Raw genomic sequence first — 23,342 nt, 5'->3', positions numbered from 1 at the left:
GTGAGTTCTGATGAGCTAATTTCTATGGAAGGTTGTCACCTACAGAGAAATGGTGTGGCTCTGTGCCTCTCCTGGCTGTGGCCTGCCTGGCCACATTCTGTCCTTGTGTTCACACGTGGGGAACTGGCACACTTGTGGGACACACCCCAATTTGTGGTGTGTGGCTTGTAGTGGTGCCACAGGCCACCCCCTCACCCACGCTTCATATGTGCCTGGATGCCTGGGAAATGCATGCTCACAGCTGCATCCTCCCCGGCTGCCTCTTCCTGCCCAGTCGGGACAGCACGTGGCTGCACGAGTCCCGGATTGTTGCTCAGGAGACTTAGCAGATGGTTCTGGTCCCCTTGCTCTCAGGATTCTGAGGGTTATCTCAGTGGTGGCTCTTATTAATTCATGGATCTGAGCTGGGATCAGACCTGCCCTCTTACTCAGAAAACCTAACACCGTTGCTGAGGGGTGACCCATGTACCACGCGAGTCCATGTGGGTATGATTTGGTGGTGGCTGTCATACTGACTGGGCTGCACCAGGGCGTGATCACCACGCTGAGGGGAGCACCACGCCCGGCCGATGAGTCCTGGCACCTGCCCCCACCCCTCTGGCAGCCACAAGTCTCTGTTCCATGCATTTGCTGGTCCTGGAGCTTTGGAGGCCTTGGCAACTGCCTGCTCTCGCCAGTGGTGTCTGCAAGCCGCCTTCACGGCGTCTGTGGGAACTTCCTTTCTTCTGTGACTGGACGATTCCATCATGTGATGCATCCCTTTGTCACCCGATGGACACTCGGGTGTTCTGAGTGGCGTGGCCGTGGACACTGTGGATGTGTGTTTGTGCGTACATGTGTTCGGTTCTGCCAGTTCCATACGTGGGAGTGGACTTGGTGGGTGAGGTGGGCGCTCTGTGTCCAGTCACAGGGGGAGGGGCAGCATTTCCATGGCGTGCAGGGGTCCTGGGCTCCCTCTGCCTTCAGATGAGAGCCGCCTGCGGGGGGATACGTGGCGGGAAACCGGTACTTGAGACGTGCTTCTTGTGGCCAAAAATAACAAAGTTTGAATCAGGTGCCTCAGAATGATTGTGTCCATGATACCGTGTGTGGATGTAAATAAGCCAGGGTCGATGCTTGTCAGAGTACTTGAGGTGGATGGACTACATTTGCCTTTGTTAGGGCATTTGGATGTTATCAGTTTTCGTAAAAATCCTTAACCAACACTGCTTCTTCTCTAATATAACCTCGTAGAATGTGAGTTTCTGCGACCAGACTGAAAAGAAAAGATTATTATGGAAAAAGAAAGTAGCATGTGGCGCTAGTTCTGCCTGTGAACGCGCAATGGCTTCTGGTGCCTTCCTGGAAAGGCTTCCGGTGCCCTTGACCTTGGGGACCGTGTCTTCCTGAGGTCGTGGGCTTCCCCTTGTTTTAATAGTGTCCACGAGAGCCATGTGTGCCATTTTCTTTTTGAATACAATTAATCCAACTGTAAAGAAGTTCAGTGTCATAGAGACTGCCGAGAGCAGGGTTACAAGCTTGTTGAGCCTTACAGTCGTCCTGATGCCTGCAGTCAGGTGCACGCCCTGTTTTGTGACAAGAGTGTGAACGTTCCGCTTGATGCCGGGGAGTCTGCTGAATCCAGTAACCTAGCTCAGTGCCATTAGAGATGTCAGAAGCTTATGACGTCCGGTGTCACGGGTGTCCCCAGTGGAACATGTGGCACCTCAGGAAAAGTTAGGCAAAGTGCTGATTCTTCACCCGTTTCCCCACTGCTGTTCCTTCTTCCCAGCTGGGTGCATGTTTGTGGAGGAACGCATCTTTGCTCACAAGAACCCACCTGCACAGTCTCTCCCTCTTTGCAAACCCACATGCGTGTGGAAAAAGTGCGAAGCGCGCAGACTCTGTTTCCGTAATGAGGGTTTGCCTCTAATTTTGCTTTTTTGAAAGGGGTGAAAAATTCCCACCTAAAATATGTAGGTTTAGAAAATACATATTAGGGGCTTTGGGATGGCGCAGCAGGTGAAGCATCTGACTCTTGGTTTCAGCCCAGGTTGTGATCTTGGGGTCATGAGATCAAGCCCCGTGTCTGGCACTGCACTGAGCAGGCATCAGCTTTCTCTGCCTCTCCCTCCAACACTCTTCTCTGTCTCTCTCTCCCTCTGTAAATAAATAAGTAAATCTTGAATATATATATGAAGAATTGTTTAGATAGCTTCAACAGTAGCGTCTGAGACTGACAGTTGAATTCATTTTTTTAAAAAGATTTTATTTATTTATTTGACAGACAGAGATCACAAGTATGCAGAGAGGCAGGCAGAGAGAGAGAGAGAGGAGGAAGCAGGCTCCCTGCAGAGCAGAGAGCCCGATGTGGGGCTCGATCCCAGGACCCTGGGATCATGACCTGAGCTAAAGGCAGAGGCTTTAACCCACTGAGCCACCCAGGCGCCCCTGACAGTTGAATTCTTGTAATGACAAATGGTGATTCATATATTTTGCTTCAATTGTTTTAATGTCTTTTATGACTACCAGGTGTGTATACTGGTAGGACTTTTTTCCCCCAATATTTTCCTCACAATTGATTGCATTTTAAAATATAATTTAAGCAGGTGGCTATCTATTTTAAATAATATTGAAATGCTATTTTTTGTGTGTGTGTCTAATCCAAGTTATTCATATGTTATGCCATTTTATTAAGAGTCTTTGTGACTTTTATGGGATTCTGTTTTTGCAGAAATAGAAATTAGTATCATGAAGCTCTACCTTCTTTCCCCTAAAAATATATTATAAGGATGTCATTACTGACAGACCTTGCTTGTTTCTCTGACGGCTCTAAGCGTACCAGGATGGGGAGCCAGTCACTTTGTATCAGATGGCTGACCGGCTGCTCCCTGGTCAGTGGAACTGATTGAGATTGGACTGGAAATGACTTTTAGGGCAGTCATTTGAGAGACCAGATCCATGGCATGTTCCTGGATTGTGGGGCAGTGTGAGCCCTGCTTTGTCTCCCCACGGGCAGCCGTGTCTCTGAGATACGAAGCTGATGCAATCCCAGAAGGTTTGGATGCTCACTTGCATCTGTGTCCTTCTGTGGCTGGTGGTCAGTGAGGGGCAGCTCCCCAGAGCCTCCCGCTGTAACGGACGGCTACCCCGTCTGGAGTTGAGCCATCTGAGGAAGGATGTTGGTCTATGAAGAAGTGAGGGAGTTTGCAACCCCAGGTCCTGATTCTTACCCCAGACCGGCCCCCCAGGGCTTGCCTTGTGTGGATCAGGTCTCCCTCCTTTCGTTTCTAACCAAGCAGCCTCCCCGTGGTTGTTCTCAATCTTTCTGCCCAACAGAATCACCGGGGAATTTGTGACCCTCACCTGGACCTGTGAGCTGGAGTTGCTGCTGGGGGCCAGTCTCCCGTGGCTTTGGATGCTCTGCAGGTGATTTTAGGGAGCAGCTCAGTTCAGAACCCCTTGCCCCGCCCCGAGCTTCCAGCCTCAGCTTTTCTCCCTCCTCGTCCTTGTTCAGTGCCTGTGCGCCTGCCCCCATCGCTCCCACCCCACCTTCTGTGGCTCTGGGGCGGCCGCCCTTTCCTGCCCTCCATGCCCCATGCCCTAGAGAAGCTCAGGGAAGAGGTGGTGTCTCTACCTTCGCCAAATCCATGAGGATCTATCCATCTTGCTAGTCCGTTGCTGGTAGGGAACTGTCTCCTAAGGTACAAATTCCTCTTTTTTGTGTTCCAAACTAAAAATGCCTTAGGTTTTTTTCTTTAAAATGCGTATCATACTCGATGGCATGAATCATTTCAAAAGGTGGGGTGGAAACGTTTCCCATGTGGCTGAGTGCGTAATGGCAGTGTAGGTAGCGGAGGGCTCCTCCTTCTGCCACGTGGACTCTGATGCTAACTACAACCAGAAACACGGGCTGACAGGCAGGCGTGACAGGCAGGCGTGACAGGCAGGCGTGCTGTCAGAGGAGCTGTTTGGTTTCTGAGTTTGCTTCCTGTCAACTCTGAGTCTACTGCAGCAGATCGGTTTTCACCGGGAGCTGGTCTGCCGTAGAGGGTGGCAAAAAAAAGGACATGTCTTCTGCCAATAAAGTTCCGGAAGTGCACGCACCCGGCTGGGCTGAGAGGACAGGAGCTCCTAGCCTGGTGGCAGCCCACTGGTGGCTGGGGTGGTGGGTCCCCCTCCCAGGGGTGTGCAGGGGCCTCCCTGGCAGGGCCTTGGGTGAAACCATGTTTCGCTGCAGTGCCGCTGCCCAGTGTTGCCCTGCTTCTGCCTCATGTGCCCTGTCAGAAAAGCCCAAGGGTCTGAGAGGAGCCGGCTGCACCAGCTGCATGTCTGTACCCGGGATTGTAGGAGGGTCTATGGGACGCTTCGATTCTGCTGCTGCTGTCTTAATATCTAGTCTTGTTCCCAGCCAGTGTCCCGCTGCCACAGGTGTCCACGCTCACTGGGGGCCCTGGCTGGCCTCTCCGAGTGGCTCTTCAGCCGTGTTTCTAGCCCTGGACTGTTTTTACCTGCAGTTGTTCTTACAGCTGGATGATGACAGAGCCCGTTGATTCCAGGGGCTGTTGACAGTAACAGGCATAAGAACCATTATTTCCTGTAGCACTTTGAAGGGCTAGGAAAGCAGCCGAGGACACTGAGGATGTCTTGAGTTTGCATCCTGATGGCGCAGGGGCCAGGTCCTGGAGAAGAGTCCCGCAGGGCCCGGGGTCAACTGCAGAACTGGTCCCTGCCAGGACGAGACCCTCCTCTGCCCATCCTGGCCCCCGGGACCCCTGCATTCTAGGAAGTCCAGACCTTTCTGTCCAGGTCCTGACCAGTTCTGCAGTGAGCAAATAGATCAGCTTTGGGACGGTTGATACACTTCATTTTCTTATGCACAGATGGTTCTCTGTTTAATTAGTATTCTTCAACAATTCCAATAAAGGATCCAGTGTTCTCCTTGAAGTCCTCAAGTGGTTTTGGTGGGTATAGCCCTGGGTACCGAGTGGATTTTTGGAGGAAATTCTTTTTTTTTTTTTCTCTTGGTTCTATGTGTAATTATACAAATTGTGTTTTCAAAATAATTGTGTCCTTACATTATTGTTTATAAATTATTATATAAACATGCAGCCGTGTTTGCAGATTATGTAGATTGAGTGTGATTTTTATGCAGCCGTACCTACGCTAGCCGCAGTGATGTCTGACGTTTGTGTCCTTCCCAGTTCTATTGGTGGACCTCAGTATCCTTTGTGAATGTTGTAAATGCCGTTGGATTTTTATACCTTTAAACTCGTTTATCCTGTCTGATGGGAGACAAACTTTTTCAGGAAAATGCTGCGTGACACGCTGAGGTGGGGATTCTCACCACCTCGTGCGAGGTTTTTGGAGGCGTTTAACTGGTCTTTCAGAGACTCACAAAATTCCTATTATTCCTGCTGATTTTAGGAGCACTTTTTACCTTCTGTGTGTGTCTCTATCAAATATATGTGATGCCAAGATCGCTCACTCTGTGGGTAACGTTTTGATCTCTTTGGGGTAAGTTTTATTTAAAATAATTTCTCAGTTTTTATGTTGAACCGTTAGTCCCTTTCTGGATTAGAATTTCAAAATTAGGGCATCTGCAGGCTAGAACTGGTTTTACATGCTGTTCAAATCAACTTTACTCTGAGTCCATGGAAATGTTTTCACCTGTTTGCTTTTAAGCATTTTGTTGATTCGCCGTGTAGCTGTCGCTCTGAAGTCGGGCTGGACTGGGTTGTTTCCTGTGCTCTTCCCCGGGGCGCTGAGTTATGTTTTCCTGGGTTCTTTCCTACCTGACCTTCGTGTTGTACTTGTCACACGTGAGCAGACAGACGAAAGTGGATTTGTTCTGGGCTGTGTATTCTGTCTTCTCTGCCTAGCTACTTTCTCAAGCAAATACCCCATATTTTCATTGCTAGAACCTCAAGATGGTTCTTTATACCTGGCATTGTACGTCTTCTGCCTGGGTGTCCTTCAGGATTGCACTCACTCTATGTGATTACAATTCCATTTGAAATTTAAAATTATTTTGTCAGTTTCGAAAGACTTGCTGGGGTTTATGATTTTGTTTTGAATTCACAACAGATTAATTCAGAGACTGATTTGTAGGTGAACTCATAGAGAACTCCGACCGCTCCAGAGCAGGAATCTGTCCAGTTTGTGAACACGATCCATAACTTATTCAGGTCTCATTGTTTCCCTCCCAGTAACAGTCTCAGATTTTAAGTGTGGAGACCTGCCCAGTTTTCATCAGCCGGTTTCTGGATGCTGGTGGTTAATTCTCCGCGAAGTGTATCCTTTCCTTTCCAGGGTTGTTATTTGTTGCTGATACATTGATGCTCCTTTTGCGGTATTTTCCTGATAACCCATTAGCTGGTAGTGATGCTATGCTGTAGACAGAAGGTTGGAATGTTCGCGGGACAGATGTGATGTAGGTGCTTTGATTCTCCTGCTCAGGGATCCCACCTGTGAAACAGCTTCATTCTACTCCTTTCCTTTGTGCATCACGTGTGTTTGAAGCATGTGCCGTATGCCTGCTCGAACTGGCCAGGAGCAGCAGCAGGAGCAATCGTGCATCTTTTTCTTAGCCTCTGTCTCCAGGGGAAGCTTCCAATAATCCCTCATGGTGAGTGACAAACGCTGTCTTTTTAGATGTTTTCCCGAAGGTGAAGGACGGTGCCTTTTACCAGAAGGTTCCATTGTGGATGAGTATTTAACATTATCGAACACCGTCTTTGGAATTTATCAGTGATCTTGGGAGTCTCTTCTTTTTCTGCTCATGTGGCTGATTGCCAGTCTCGAAGGGTCCCTGGTACACGGGTGCTTCTGTGTGGTCCCATCCCACAGTGTCCCAGGGCTGGGCTGTCCCATCACAGCATCTGGCTGACTGATGGAGTTTGGTTACTCTGAGTCACAGCTTCATCCTGGGAGCAAGGTCTTTCTTGGGTCATCCTGTCTGGGGGACAGCACTTCTGATACAGTCGGTTTCCATGTAATGATGAGAATACTGATAACACGTTTTGCTGATTTTCAACATTTCTTGCCATTCAAAGAGCTTTGATAAACATGGAAACAAAAACCTTTCTAAAGGTAGAAAAGTGGATTTGAACAAGGTACTAATATTTTCAAGCTTTTAAAGAAAATCCTAATTTTCTTTTAAAAATATTTTTATGAAATCCCGTAAGAACTGCTTGGAAACAGTAACTCAGAATTCATACTTACCATGTGTTAAATTCATGAAGCCATGGCCATACGGACTTTGCTGTGCTGTCCCCACGTGGTCTGTCCCGGTGCATTCTCGGGGGTTGTGGGTGAGCGAGCTGTGGTCCTGCCACAGCCCCCGCAGTCCCCACACTCATAATAACCTCTGCCTGTGTTTCTGCTTTGTCCCACAGGCCAGAACCGGCATTGCCTCCCTGTACCATGAGGGGTCTGGAAGCGCATACGACATCTGCCTGAAGCTGACACCAGAGGTCCTCATGGTGCAGAAACAGGACGTGGTCTGTGTCGGGGGGAGCAGTCATGGTGCCCACGTAAGTGCCCCGGGCACTGTGCTCTGCATGGGCTTGCCAGGGAGGCTCCTCGGGAAGGTCACTGACGGCCTCAGGACTGTTTGCCCCCCCCCGCTATTTAAACGTCCCCAGCCACAAAACAAGGTCAGGTTGAGGTGTATCGCTCTGTGTCCCTGCCTTTTGTGGTTTCCTCATTGATGTGTTTCCCTGGAGAAGATGTCCCCACACACTGCAGCGAGACACGGGACACACTCTTGCTGGAGATGGAGACAACGGAGCGTGGGAGGTGATGCATGGCTGAGGGTTTCCATCTGGAATGATGAGCAGTGGCACACAGAGCAGGCACTGGCCTGCACCACATATCCTCTTGCCCCGGTGTCCAGGCACAAACAGGCGTTTCCACGCTAAAGCTCCGTTTTTCTTTTGGTTTCAGTCACTTACAGTGAACTTCTCTGGAAGGTGAGACACATTTTGGGTAGAACTGTGCGGACATCCGGTCCTCCGCCTGCGTTCGCTGTCTTGGCAGCCGGTTCTGGAGGACACAACTGGCTGTTGAACAGAACCTGCTGAAAAGTAACCAAAGTGTCCGTTAATGACCGGTGTTCTTGTCACAAAAGAGAGAAGTCAAAATTAAATTTAATGATTTTTAAAATCTACTGGGGCAGGGGGTGCCTGGGTGGCTCAGTGGGTTAAAGCCTCTGCCTTCGGCTCAGGTCATGATCCCAGGGTCCTGGGATCGAGCCCCGCATTGGTCTCTCTGCTCAGGGGGACCTGCTTCCTCCTCTCTCTCTGCCTGCCTCTCCACCTACTTGTGATCTCTGCCTGTCAAATAAATAAATAAAATCTTTAAAAAAAAATCTACTGGGGCAGCACCAGAGTTTCAGATCTGCGGACCTGGGGACGCTCGCGGCAGAGCACGGGCGCAGGGGAAAAGCGAGCAGAATGTCGGTGGCCAAGAAGGACGGCCAACCTGGCGGCTTGGGGGAGGGGATGTTGGCCCACCCACATGACCTGGTGTTTCCTGAGAAGTTAGGGAGGTGGGACAGGGGAGAAGAGGACCCGGCAGACGGGAAAACAGGGAACGTCTTGAAGTAAGACAGGAGCCACACATGGAGCCAGGATCCCCAGGTGCCGCTCAAACAACATGTCAGACACGACAGTCTCCATCTGAAGACTCCCACAAGAGCACGGATGGGAGACCCCGGGGTGGTGGGTGCTGAGCAGGGACCGGGGGAGGGGGCCCTGGAATGAGCGGCCGCCAGTTGAGGCCGAACAGCTCATTTCGCCTGGTTGATGAAAGGTGCCTGGCCTTGGCCACAGGAGCCGGGCAGATTCTGGGAGGAGAGGGAGGCCCCGCATTTCCTTCACCTCTTCACTATCGGGTTCTCATGGGGGATGCGAGTGTTTGCGCTCCCGTCTCTCTCTGGCTACGGTGGGCGGCTGTGGTGCTGTCGTCCTCGGGGGCAGGTTTCATCTGCCTAGGAATGGAGGTCCACGTTCTGACTGGGATCTAGACCAGGTCCAGGATATTTGGACTCCACGTTCTGGGATCTTGATGGGGCTTTTCAGCCCCACCCCCCAACCCATGCATGCCCCCCCCCACCCATGCATGCCCCACATGCTGATGGTCCAGGGAGCTATGGGCTGGCTCCGCCGCTATAGACCTTCGCAGCCCAGACCACGCTGATGTTCCCCTTCCTGCACTCGTGTTTACACAGACCGGTAGTCGCATTCTGGAATATTTATCTCCTGGGTCTTGCCTGTCACTGATCTTGGTAGAAGAAAAAAGAGTTGATCGGTTTTGAGCAGAAACTGCTTCCTAGACACTGTGCAGCCCTGTGAGAGCTGTTCTGACTGCCAGCTCAGCCCAGTTGCCTTCCAGAAAAATTGTCAGTTCCCCCCTTTCCTGCTGGAAAAAATGCTTAAAGTTTTCAAAAAGTTTGAAAGTGTTTTTAGAAAAGGGATAAGGCACCCGCAGGCTCATGCAGAAGAACGCCAAGAGACGGAGCCATCGCCGGCCGCCCCAGCCACCCCTTGGGGATCCCAGCAGATCACTCGGTGTCTCACAGTGACTGAACCTGTTACAGTCGTCTTCAGAAATTGGGTTTATCTCTTACGTGGCAAGTACTGGGCGACTGTCAGCAGGCTGATATTTCAGTTTGGAATGAAGATTGGAAGTTGTATTAACGGAGAATTATAACGGAGAATTATAACGGAGTTGTATAGGACGGAGAAGTAGTCATCACGGCGCCTGCCAGGTCTGGCCGTGCTGATGGTTTCTGTGCTCGGCTCCATCCCCGCATCTTTGTGTTATTCCCGTTTAACCTGCCTGCGCCCATGTCCTCTCTGTGGTTCCCATTTGCTTCCTCTTCTTGCCTCCATAGATCAGAAGTCGATTAATGTCAAAACAGAGTTTGGGATTAAATGATAAAACAGAATGATTTCTGTTTGTGAAAACCAGAGCTAGGATGGGTTGGAAACGAGTTTGTTGAATACCATGGATTGTGAACTGTTCTCCCCAAGTCTCATTATACATTTGATTGACATCATCATTTGCTCCCCCGGTGAGTGAGGGCAGCCTCCGGGCCCCGAAGGGTAGTGTGTGATGGGGCCAGAATGGGGTCTGCGGAGTGGTGGAAAACTTGTACAATAAGTTTTACAATAAGAAGCGGGGCGGCCTTAGAGCCGGGATTTGGGTGGCCTTAGAGCCGGGATTAACTTGTACAAGTCCGCAATAAGAAGCGGGGCGGCCTTAGAGCCAGGATTTAGCGAGTCTGCAATAAGAAGCGGGGCAGCCTTAGAGCCGGGATTTAGCGGTGAGTATACACGGAACAGCCATTAGGTTGGGATTCTAATTATGGGATCTGGACTGTCAAAGTCGAGGTTAGAGGGTTTCCTAAAGGACCTTCTAAAGGCCAATGGCACGCCGTTAAAAACGAAAACTGCTAGGATAAAAATGGTCAAGCAGCAGCTGAAAGACATTCAGCCCATATGGATTTTTCCCCCAAGCCCTTAGTTCTTTGGAAGGATATCCTTACGGGACAATGGAAAGGCCCAGATCCTGTATTAATCTGGAGCAGAGGTTCCGTTTGTGTTTTCCCACAGGACGTGTGTGCAACCAGCTTCCCTCCCAGAGCTATTTCCAACATTCAGCAATATGTTCCAGTTCACCAAACAATGGGCTGGCACAATTGATCTTCTTGTCCTCCTTCTTATTGGCATTCTGCTTCTATTCAGAAACATTCGCCAATGGAGAACATGGCAGCGAGAGCAGAGCCGAGCTATAGTACAACCCTTATGTCAATAGAGGCTGGGACATCGCCCCAGATATGGCTAAGCATGCTAGATCGGTAGTCAAAGACGGGTAAGATCAGTAAAGAAACATACCAACCTAAGACAGGACAGAGATCATCGATATCTTGTGTCTGATGACGGGTAAGGATGTTTTCTGCTACTGACGACCTAAGACAGGCACGATCTCTGCCATAAAACAAAAAAGGGGGAGATGTTGGGGACTGCCTCCAGCCTGGAAAGTCCCCGCCATTACAAGATGGCACTTGGCTCACTCAGCAAAATACACTGCAAGTAAACAACGAACATTCTGGTGAAGCCCGCCTAAAGGAGGACATAGTCATTGGCTGTTTCAAATTTAATCAGCATAGTAACAGGACTCTCATTGGCTCTCCCCATTGCTTGGCCCCTTATTGGTCCCCCTGCTGCTTATAAGCTAAGGAAGTTGACGAAATAAACGAGAAATGAAGCATTAACACCGAACCAGGCTTCTTGTTGTCCTTGCGGGTCGAGGGCGACAGTAGGGTATAGACTGTGACCCAGACGTGCAGGCATGTGTGCCCACGCAGATGGAGGGGTCCCACCCTAACTCCTGGGGGTCCACAAGCCTTGGTCGTCTCCTACTCTGAGATGGGTTAGCTTGGATCCGATGGGTTTGTGGAGACACTTTGGGGTGGGTGAGCATGGGGCTGGATTTGGAAATTCGAGGCCCAACCTGACTCCTCCTGCCTCTGTGACAAATTGCAGTCCCCTCTTCATCTCCAGTGAGCTGGCTGTATGAGGGAGAGGGTGCCAGGGTCCAGTCCTGGACCTCATGGCTGGAGCAGACAGAATGAGCATCTCAATGTTCCTTCCTTCGTGTAGACGAACCGGTGAACGTCATGTTTTGCAGCCAACAAAACAGTGTGACGCAGACAGTAAGTGGACTTCAGTGCTGAAGAGAAATGTTGAAGCCTCACACGTGCTGGGGGACCCAGGCTCCGAAGGATGGGGGGCCGGGAGTCTTGGGTGGACAGAGCCTTCATTTCCAGCAGCCCATGGCAGAGAAGGTGACTGAGGCAGAGAAGGGGACGGGCGGCTGTCATTGCTCCTGCTTCTGCAGGCCACCGCAAGTGAAAAATCGAGGGAAGCAGGTTTGCAACGAGGATCCCGCTGATTGGGCTGCAGCCCTCACCGGCCTTCCAGGTGGACGCACTCAGTCCCCCATGCAGACAGAGAGCTGAGTCTTGGGGAGTCTAGGCAGTGAGTGCAGGTGCTGTTCTAGAGATTAGCTCAGTGCAGCACTCAGGGCCACATGCTGATGGGCTGCTTTTGGTTGGACCCCAGGACTGTCACTCTGTGGGGCCTGTATTCTGACGGCTGCAGACACCTCTGGTTTCTCCTGCCTGATGTGAAGTGCCTGGAGAAACCTGTGTGGCCGCAGCATGAGGTCATCACACACAGAGATAGGGGACCAGGTACATCGTGGGGCCTGGGGTACAGAGCTGAGGTCGGCAGCGATGTGCTCCTGGGCTTCCTCTGTGAGCACCAAGGCCGGTATATCTGTGACTGAGGAGCCATCCCAAACACTGTGGGTGGATGCCACTCCCCCGCCACCACCTCCCACCGGCCTCACAGTGTCAGGAGGACACATAAGCCAGGCTGCCCAGGGTGCGGGCTGCTCAGCGCCCAGAGCGCGTGAGCCCCAGTGCCGATGGGAGCCTGGGCCATTGGTGGAGCTGCCAAGGACAGGGCGCCCTCTGGGCGAGGCTTGTTTTTGGGAGTTAGACCCAGGCCACTGAGGAGGGCGAGTCTCTCTCTGACAGTTCTGGTTTGCGGCGCCCTGAGTGGGTCTCTCCTGAGACATCAGTGTAGACCAGAGAACAGCAGAGGTGTCCAGTGACTGGTTATTTTTAACTGATCCGAAAAACTTCACATTCTCATTCTTGTTTGACTTTAATAGAAAAACTTTCTGCCGTTGTCCCTCTTCTTTCTCACAAAACTGAAGGCAAGAATATTTGTTGTAGAAGCAGGTGGTTGAGCAGAGGTCAGTCTCACGGGCTGTCATTTCGCTCTGCGGGGGGCTGTGACAGGAGGGGGTCTGTGTGTGGGCTGTACAGGGATGCAGGCCATGTGCAAGGACAGGAGCCTTGCAGCGTCTTCAGGGGGGCCTGGCCACACCTGAGCCGCCACCCGAGGCTTTCGTTGCTCAGTGTCCTGGGGTGAGAGCAAGATGGAGACCCTGAGACGTTCTGGGGATGGAGGACTTCCCGCGCGAGTGCTGCTCAGCCTGATCACACCATGAGAATTTGGCACGGGAAGTTTTGACAGCACAGCCCAGTTTGAAGGCTGATCCCCTCAGCCAGGACAGGGCCTGGTCCCACACCTGCCCCCAAGGCCAGCATTGTCCTGTCCACTGCCCCCAGCTCAGAGCTGGACAGGGTTCAGGAATACAGAAGGGCAGAGACAATGGAGACAGACCCGGAGACCGACACGGAGGAACCCGGGTCACACAGCTGGGCCACGCAGGCTTTCTGGGCATCGTTGCCATGGAAATGAGAACACCGTTAATCACCTAAACTCAGCACCGTTGCATTTAGTCACATGAAGGCTGTACCGTATTTTCAAAGAAGTTTAATATTTGTCAGTGACAAGCAGTGTTGATGACTGGCATGAAGTGCGCTCAGGGGACAGAGAGAATTGCCGTGTTAAGGGGATAGCTTAAGGGGATAGTATCTGGTTTCTGGGATTTAACCAAAGCCTGAAAAGTTGAAACAAATTCATGGGAGGGCAGGAAGCCGAGTTGCTTTACATTTTGGGCAGATGTGCTGGTTTCTGGGAAGCCGCCTGTCCCCGCCTCTGGGGACTGGAGGGCAGAGGAGTCCCCTCTGGGGACTGAAGGGCCCCACGGTGCTGGGAGCCTCTGGCATGCCCAGGGCACGTTCCATCCGTGTCCCCCAACCCAGCTCCCTATCTACAGCCGCCAGGGTCCACTCATTCCCCAGCAAGAGCGGAAACAGTCAGCAGCTTCTGAGAGTCCTGCTTTGTTTTCTGTCCTCACTCAGCAACCACCAGGACTCAGACGTCACATGTCAGGCGTGGAAACACATCATTAGGAAGAGGTGACATGCGAGTTTCATGTTAGGCCACCCTTGCGTGTCTGGGAAGTTTCTTAATGGGCTTGCACTGGCCACTCAGCTTGGTGGCGGGAGCCTGCTGCTTCTCTGCCCACGCTTGTCCACACGCTCATGGGCTCGTGCACATGCATGTGCACCCACGTGGTCTCCACACACCCACACACGCCAAGTGCACTCACATCTGCTCAGCTCACATGCCGTGACATATGTGCGTGCACGCACACATTCAAACACAGTCACCCACACATGTGCTTGCATGCGCACATTCACACACACACACACACACGTGTGCAGCACACTCACGCCCACACGTGCATGTGCCCACACACAAACCATAATGGTCACTGCGGACACAGCTCAGACAGGAGTCCTGACAGAGCTTGACGTCCCAGATGTTTCCTAACCCCGTGCCCTCTTGCCACCCCGCAGCCGACCAGACGGGGTCGCTGTTTGTCAGAGACACTGTGCTGCAGGTCAGTGCTGCGACTCCTGCCCTCAGCCACGCTTGTCCAGACTAGTGGTGACCGACGGTCGTCCTCCAACGTCTCAATTGCTGTCTCTCCAGGTGAACGGCACCAAGGTAGAGAATGCAACCCACCAGGAGGTGGTAAGTTTGCCACGTTCGGTGACTCGGCCCTGGTCAGCTCCTCTGTTGTGGCTGCCTTTCTCTCCAAATCCTGTCTCACGCAGTGTAGATACGGTTTTAGGACTGGGGAGGACGCCGGAAGACTTGGTGGGCGTGTTGTGTTGTGGGATGACCGGGGGAGGCCCGGTGCAGGGCGGTGCACCATGGCTTCCACAGGCTGTGCCAGCAGATGGCTCTGTTCCCATCCCCGTTGGGAGGACTGAGCTGCAGGGAGCAGGGACGCTGCCCGAGCATTGGGGTCGCTGGCCATGCTGAGAAGCGTCGGGCGTCCCCCGGGCTTGCTCTCCCACGCTTGTGTGTAACTGGGCAGACAGCTTGCGGGATGGCTCGTGATGCGCCCGCCAGGGATGAAGGTGTGCCCACACGCATTACCCGGCCTTCCTTCTGTGGAGGAGGACATGACCCAGGTCAGTCAGATGTGGGGAACAAGGAAGGATGAGCCAACACCCGCGTGAAGCCGTCCACTTGGAGCAGCCGACCCTGGGATGGAACCCACGAGGTGGAGCAGGTCGTAGCTGCTGCCAAGGGGAGGGGCGACAGGACAGCCTCACCGTGCAGCGCTGGGATGGTGCCTTGGGGCGGGGCGAAGCTGGGAGGGATGCCTGGTCCTGGAGGCGATGTGTAGATGCCCCTCACAGGCAGCTCATTCGGAGGGTAATGGAACCGAGCCTACATCCCGTCTGTTAACGTCCCCCAGCGGGTCAGCAGGTGTGTCCCTCGGGGTTGGTTTTTCCGGGAAAACGACCGGTAACTCCAGGTAGGGCAGACAGCTGTGCTGCTGGACCATCCCTGCGATGGGGCCCACTGAGCTTCCAGGACACCCGCTGACGGTCCACTGTGTTCACCCACAAAGGACCCGTGTGCACACCCACCTCTTCTTGGGGGCCCACACGCAGCCCCCAATCTGCACTGGGTGTGGGGAAGGTGCTTGCAGTGGGGACAAACAAGCATGGGGTCTCGAGGGATGCACAGTCCGGGGCGTATGTGCACATGCGTGGAGTATCCCCAGCTATGCTCTTCCCGAGCCGCATGTCTGTGCGTCTCTGGGGGGGGTTGCTTCCTCAGGGGAAGGAAGGCTTCAGGGGCCCCTGAGCACCCGGCCCAGCCCAGGAAAGCAGACAGGTCGACCCAGAAGTCATGCTAGAGTGAATTATGGGCAGACCTTGTAAACAGAGCGAACTCCAACGTTCGGTACAAATACGCCTTCAAGTCAGATTATCAAGTAATTCGTCCAGATTCCAAGGGGGCTGAAAAGGGGCCGTTCAGCCTATTATTGGGGCAGATTCCATTTTTCAGATTCATGAAGTTCATAAACATGTTAAATAAGTGAATCCCTCATAAACACATGGTCTCACACCCTCATTTTTCAGAGTAAATTCTAGCTTCAGTTAATTCTTTTTTATTTCAGCATAACAGTATTCATTGTTTTTGCACCACACCCAGTGCTCCATGCAATCCGTGCCCTGTCCAATACTCGCCACCTTGTTCCCCCAATTTCCCACCCCCCACCCCTTCAAAACCCTCAGATTGTTTTTCAGAGTCCATAGTCTCTCATGGTTCACCTCCCCTTCCAATTTCCCTCAACTTCCTTCTCCTCTCTAACTCCCCATGTCCTCCATGATATTTGTTATGCTCCACAAATAAGTGAAACCATATGATAATTGACTCTCTCTGCCTGACTTATTTCACTCAGCATAACCTCTTCCAGTCCCGTCCAGATTGCTAGAAAAATTGGGTGTTCATCCTTGCTGATGGAGGCATAATACTCCATAGTGTATATGGACTGCATCTTCCTTATCCATTCGTTCATTGAAGGGCATCTTGGTTCTTTCCACAATTTGGCGACTGTGGCCATTGCTGCTATAAACATTGGGGTACAGATGGCCCTTCTTTTCACGACATCTGTATCTTTGAGGTAAATACCCATAGAGCAATTGCAGTGTCATAGGGGAGCTCTATTTTTTATTTCTTGAGGAATCTCCACACAGTTTTCCAAAGTGGCTGCACCAACTTACATTCCCACCAACAGAAATGTCTATACTGCCTAGAGCAATCTATACTTTTAATACCATTCTGATAAAAATTCCACCGGTATTCTTCAAAGAGCTGGAGCAAATAATCCTAAAATTTGTATGGAATCAGAAGAGACCCTGGATCATTAAGGAAATGTTGAAAAACAAAAATAAAATGGGGGGCATCACGTTACCTGATTTCAAGCTTTACTATAAAGTTGTGACCACCAAGACAGCATGGTACTGGCATAAAAACAGACACATAGACCAGTGCAACAGAGTAGAGAGCCCAGATATGGACCCTCAGCTCTATGGTCAAATAATCTTCGACAAAACAAGAAAAAATATAGAGTGGAAAAAAGACAGTCTCTTCAATAAATGATGCTGGGAATATTGGACAGCTATACGTAGAAGAATGAAACTCGACCATTCTCTTACACTGTACACAAAGATAAACTCAAAATGGATAAAAGACCTCGACGTGAGACAGGAATCTATCAGAATCCTAGAGGAGAACATAGCAGTAAGCTCTTCGATATCAGCCACAGCAACTTCTTTCAAGATATGTCTCCAAAGGCAAAGGAAACAAAAGCAAAGATGAACTTTCGGGACTTCATCAAAATCAAAAGCTTCTGCACAGCAAAGAAACAGTCAAGTAAACAAAGAGACAACCCACGGAATGGGAGAAGATATTTGCAAATGACAGTACAGACCAAAGGTTGATATCCAGGATCTATAAAGAACTCCTCAAACTCAACACACACAAAGCAGACAATCATATGAAAAAATGGGCAGAAGATATGAACAGATACTTTTCCAATGAAGACATACAAATGGCTGAAAAAATGTTCATCATCACTAGCGCTCAGGGAGATTCAAATTAAAACCACATTGAGATATCAGCTTACACCAGTTAGAATGGCCAAAATTAGCAAGACATGAAACAACATGTGTTGGATGAGATGTGGAGAAAGGGGAACCTTCTTCCACTGTTGGTGGGAATGCAAGTTGGTGCAGCCTCTTTGGAGAACAGTGTGGAGATTCCTCAAGAAATTAAAAATAGAACTTCCCTATGACCCTGCAATTGCACTCCTGGGTATTTACCCCAAAGATACAGATGTAGTGAAAAGAAGGGCCATTTGTACCCCAACATTTATAGCAGCAGCGGCCATGGTCGCCAGACTGTGGAAAGAACCAAGATGACCTTCAACGGATGAATGGATAAGGAAGATGTGGTCATATACACTATGGAGTATTATGCCTCCATCAGAAAGGATGAATACCCAACTGTTGTAGCAACATGGATGGGACTGGAAGTGATTATGCTGAGTGAAATCAGTCAAGCAGAGAGAGTCAGTTATCATATGGTTTCACTTATTTGTGGAACAAAACAAATAGCATGGAGGACATGGTGAGTTAGAGAGGAGAAGGGAGTTGGGGGAAATTGGAAGGGGGAGGTGAACCATGAGAGACTATGGACTCTGAAAAACAATCTGAGGGGTTTGAAGTGGCGTGGGGTGGGAGGTTGGAGTTCCAGGTGGTGGGTATTATAGAGGGCACGGATTGCATGGAGCACTGGGTGTGGTGCAAAAATAATGAATACTGTTATGCTGAAAATAAATAAAAAAATAAATTAAAAGCAAACAAAAAAACTCATTGAGATTCCACCTTATACCAGTTAGAATGGCCAAAATTAGCAAGACAGGAAACAACATGTGTTGGAGAGGATGTGGAGAAAGGGGAAGCCTCTTACACTGTTGGCTTCAGTTAATTCTAAAAGGAATCGTGTCAACTCTGCTCGGACGCAAAGGAGCCACAAGATGAGGCTTCCTCACACATACACTGCCCCAAGCTTCGGAACATGGGGGGGACAGAATGTGCTTATTTCCACGGCAGGCGTACATGGGAATGAACCTGCAGCTTCCCTCTGGGTTACACACTCTGGGCTTCTCTCCACATCGGTAACTGCTGTTCGAGCAGTCGCCATGGGGAGCAGACCGTCTGTGGGTAAGTCTGTGTCGCACAAGTTCTGAGACACATCCCCCGAGAGAGCAGGACATCACTGGGGCTGACAGTCGCATGGTGTGGGCAGGAGGAGCCCGCATCCAGCGGTCCTGCGCCAGGGAGGAGCTGGGCCAGCATGGGTCTGCCTGGGAGCTCAAGACGGGCAAGGCCGAGCAGGTCTGTGCCCACAGGATCTCGGTATGGCCGCGTGATGGATGTCGTGTTCCTGCATTGTGGTCAGAAGCATCACAAAGATCTTGCAGATGTGAGAGCATCTTGGCTGAGTCTTTGCCAGTCCAGCAGAGCAGACCAAGCTCTTAGGAACGACAGACACATTGGTGAGAGCTGCCCTGATTAGTAAGCATTTGGGAGCTTACCTCCTGGTGCCTCCTAGTTGAGTCAAATCCATCCTTTCCGACCTGTTTCTGAATCCATCCGGCCTCAGGGCAGAAGTAAGGTCAGTCACGTGCATTAGTCGCAGAATGGAGATGGCGCGGAGCTCAGAGCAGCTGCATTTCCCAGGCGGTGCCCACCCGGGAGCATGGCCGCTCGCTCTGTCTGTTGGAATGGGACTCGCTCTGCCCTGGCCAGTCGCTCGACAGATGTTCATGGAACTCCTCTGACACTCGGCAGTGGGGCACCGAGGTGGGCGTAAGCCAGGCTTCGGCCTCAAGGGTGAGTGTGGTCCGGGGCGGGGGTGGTGCGCTGGTTCACGCTGGAGGCCGGCTGCCCAGTCCTGCCTCTGCTCTCCATCCACTAGGCTCTTGGAGAGACACTTGCCCCATCCCAGCAGACTTGCCCTGTGCCACCTCCCTCTGTCTTCTCTGCGGGGATCAGGTGTTAACGTTCCCCGTGTCTCTATTCAGGTGTGCATGTGCCCGGAAGCTCCACCACCGTGAATGGAAGGTGCTTCCAGCAGACGTTGCATCCGTAATCAGGAGCCAGGTCAGAAAGGAGCAAAAACACACGGATTAGGTGGGTGGGTTGTAAGTGGAGGACTAGATGACCGACGGATGGACAGATAGGTGCAGATGATTGACGTACTTTCTCACTCAGAGCCTGGGAAATTGTTGGGGGAGGGGTTCTCGGCCCCAGAGCCCATGACTGTCAGCACCCCACGGAGATTTCTGCAGATAACCTTCAGTTCAGGTCAGTTTCTCCGTCTCTAGCTGGTAGTGTTTGATGGCACAGGAGCAGGAAACAACTTGTAATAATGTCGCAGGCATGGGAGATGGGTCCTGGGGCGGCCGTGGAAGCCGAGACTCCTGCTCACGTGCTCACCTCTTCCAGCGAGACTGGTCCAGCCCCGTCTTGCACAGACCAGTCCCCTAGGTAACATTGCTGCCCACGCCCAACTTTGTGGCTTCATGGGGCAGGGGACATCCAACCCATGGTGACCACTTCCCTTGTGTTGTGGCTCATGGACCCACCAGAGTGCGGCCGCCCCTCGTTGTCCTAGGAGCGTCTCTCCAAAAAAGAATGTTTCCAGACAGATATGGTTTTATCGACATGGCTTCATGACAGACCCCAAGCATGTGCATGTGACCGTTCTGCTGCTTCCTTGGATGCCACCAGCAGCCCATCTACATGGACACTCCAGCAACTCGGGTCTCGAGTCCTGCTGCCCATGTGGCAGAGCCCAGTGTGACCAGAGCACGGAGACGCTGCCGGGCTTGTCACAGCCGAGTGCCTGGTGGACTGTCGGGTGAGTGGGAAGAGCAGCGTGCCTGGACGTGGTTCCAGTTCCTTCAGGACCCATTGAGGCCGCTGGCAGCTGTGTTGTCTTCCTAGATGCTGACATCTGACATGCAATGACTTGTCCTTCAGTCTGCAAGGGTTGGCGTGCCCCAGGCCACTGGCAAACACATGGAGGTCACGGGCTTGCATCTGGTGTGGGGCCATGGCTTGCTGCCCTGGCATGTTACCAAGTTCTCCAAGGTGTTGCCTCATTTTCCCCAGCTTGAAGAAGCCTGATGTCACCAAGGTAGCAAACCAGCAGTTGGCCCAGGAACAGACCCCACTTTGTGTAGACTGCAGGACAGACAGATGGCTAGTGTGGCCGCGCGGCAAGGGAGGAAAGGCACCGTCCTTGTAGCTGGAAAGGACAGTGTGAGTGGTCCCACCCAGGGAGGCAGGGGCAGAGTGGGCGTGCACAGCCCTGTAGCTGTTACTGGGGTCCGTGGGCTCATGTTCCCGGCCGAGGGCCGTGGTCACTGCCGACTCACCCGCTGTGCGAGGCTGAAGGGGTGCGCGAGCTGGGAATGTGGGACAGACTGCTCGTCTTTTCGGTCCTTCACGCAGCCTCGCAGCTGGTTCTGTTGTGCCGGCAGAAGCCATTCGAGGTTTTGCACAGGCCCCTCCTGACCGCAAGTTGAGAAGCCGGCGTGGAGATGCCACTGGCCAGTGGCTGCGTCTCTGCAGTCTGTTTGGAAAGAGTTGCTGCAGGCTGTGTCCAGAGCCACCGAGACACGGTGGGCTCAAGAAGAAACAAAGGCCACCATCGCCTGGCCCCTGTGAGCCCGTGCTGAAGGGACCATCATGGGCTTGGGTCCAGGAGGAGGACCCCGTTCGGGCCCAACACTGATGCCACGTGTCCTCCTGTGGGTGCCAGTGGGGAGGCGGGCGGTACAAATGTTTGGTCGGAGGACTCGAGGGCGCACAGTCCACAGGTCGGCTCAGTTCTGGAGGCTGACGGGGACTCTGTGGCTCTCTTGTGAAGGTCCAGTCTCTGTCCCATTAGAGCTCAGGAAAGCAAGTCTCAGGAAGGCATGTGGTTATGGTGTCTGTGAGTCGCTGTGGGATGGAACCCACGCTCACCAGACCACCTGCCGCGGCCCCTGAGCCATCCTGCCTGCTCTCTGTCCCCACCTCCAGAGCAGACATGAGAAGAAGGTGGTTTCCTTCTTTGCAACTGATTCATTCTCAAATTTCAATTCGTTCCGTGAGTTCTCGGGTCCTCTGTTGGTGGAAGGCTGGCATCCCGGCAGAGATGACATGGTCCGTCTGTGGTCATCCACGAGGTTTTCCCCGCATGCCGGGATTTCAGGTGTAAAAATCACCAAGAACTTGTCTGAGGATGATGCCAGGGATGAGATTCTGTGAAGAGAATTTCAGCTGATTTACCAGAACATGCCAGTTAACCCGGAAGAAACGTCCGAGTGGCACCCACCTGGCTTAAGACCCCAAATGGCTCCGACTCCAACATCCATGTGCAGACGTGCCTGTCATCATCACAGGTGGTAAGTCAAGAGGCCTCGCTAGGAAGGGCTCCCACGAATACGGGCATGTGATGTTTGCCGAGGTGGAGAAGCTAGTCCGGGCCTGACTGTGGTCCCAGGGGCTGGAGGTCGGTCTGTCTCTGTCCCGCAGCTCAGGTTGCTGGGGGAGTCGCCATTTTAAAGGGACCGTGCATTCCGCTTGCTCTCTCTCTCTCTCTGCTGTCAGACAAGTCCTCCCAGCTTCCCAGCCAAGATCGAAGCTTGAAGTGTGACCTCCTGCCAGGGACTCTGGGGGTGTTTCAGAAATGGGAAGTTTGGAGAGACCTCATGGATACCTGGTCTAGCCCCTCATTTCACATAGGAGGACTTTGAGGCCACCAGGGACCCAGTGGCCTGCTTGTGTCTGTGTGGACGAACATGGAGGAGGAGCAGGAGATGGGCAGGGTGGCCCGGGCCCCAGGAGGTCCCCCTCCCATCACAGTCGGGAGCCAGGACCAGCAGTGAGCAGGGACGCCATGTTGCATATGGTGCTTTCCCACGTCCGGCCAGCGCCATGCTAAGCAGGAGTCACATGAAGGAGACGTGTACAGGCTGATCCCTTGCGAGGTCCTCGGCACAGAGGAGGAGAGCTTGCAGCTGGACTCCAGCAGGTCAAAGATGAGGACGGCGGACCAGCTGCTCCCTGAGGCTGTGTGGATGTTCCTTACAGCACGCTGCCCTCCTGCCCGCAGAGTGGGCTTCTGGGGATGGAGGAAGGACACAGAAGCCAGGAGGGGTAGGACAGCTGGGGCAGCATGGGGAGTCCCTGTCCAGCCCACAGCTGTGGCCTCACCTGTGTCCCCAGGTTGAGCACGGCTTGGGGCACCACACCCTCCCTGCAGAGCCCAGGTGGTGACCTCGGCAGCCCTGTGAGTGCACCCCCCTTTCTTCCAGTTACTCTCCATGGACCTCAGTGAAGGGTTAGGAATGTATGTGATTAGTGATGGACCTCAGTGAAGGGTTAGAAATGTGTCCAGTCAGTGGTTAAATTGAAGTGAAAACACACTCATTCTTCTTGTCAAGTGTGTGGACGTGTGCGCGTGGACACGTGTCTGCTCGCCCATGCAGGAGAAGTGAGGTTGGGGCGGCAGGGTAAGGGCCTAGCCGTGTGGCCGGGTGGACTTTTCCTGCATTTTCCTCACCACTGACTCGGTTCTGAGTACATCACGCAGGTGCTGTCAGTGCACACGTGACTAGGGGCAAAGCAGGGTCCCTCTAAACAAATCAGCAGCAGCAGCGGGGAGACCGGGTGGTGGAAAGGGTCACGGCTCTGTGCTTGTCCCGTCCGTAGAGACCCCTTGCATGGACCCACACTCCGATGCCCATAAAAATCTGGTTTTGAGATCTGGGGACAAGCTGGCTGCGGAAATCTATCCGCAGATGTGCTGTGATGAGATTGCTGGTGCCCATCCTGCCCCAAGGGGTCAGGTCTGCCCTTGACCACTTACCTGATGTTCCTCCACTACTAAGGTGCTGATCACTGATGGAATAACGTCCCCTTGGGAAGGACTTCGTGTCACAGG

At 52.3% G+C, this 23,342-nt stretch overlaps 1 protein-coding gene across 1 annotated transcript in view; it reads left to right on the top strand.

The window, feature by feature from the left end:
• Positions 1 to 23,342, top strand: part of LOC131831241 (gamma-2-syntrophin-like) — a 129,568-nt gene that overhangs the window by 10,150 nt on the left and 96,076 nt on the right. The window contains 3 exon segments of the mRNA XM_059173401.1: positions 7,377 to 7,514; positions 14,293 to 14,373; positions 14,466 to 14,525. Of these exon segments, the coding sequence (XP_059029384.1) occupies positions 7,377 to 7,514; positions 14,293 to 14,373; positions 14,466 to 14,525 (279 nt within the window).

Source organism: Mustela lutreola, chromosome 5, assembly GCF_030435805.1.
Source record: "Mustela lutreola isolate mMusLut2 chromosome 5, mMusLut2.pri, whole genome shotgun sequence".
Classification (NCBI taxonomy): Eukaryota; Metazoa; Chordata; class Mammalia; order Carnivora; family Mustelidae; genus Mustela; species Mustela lutreola.
The sequence above is the reverse complement of the archived record's forward strand: the minus strand, read 5'-3'. Positions and strand labels throughout refer to the sequence as shown.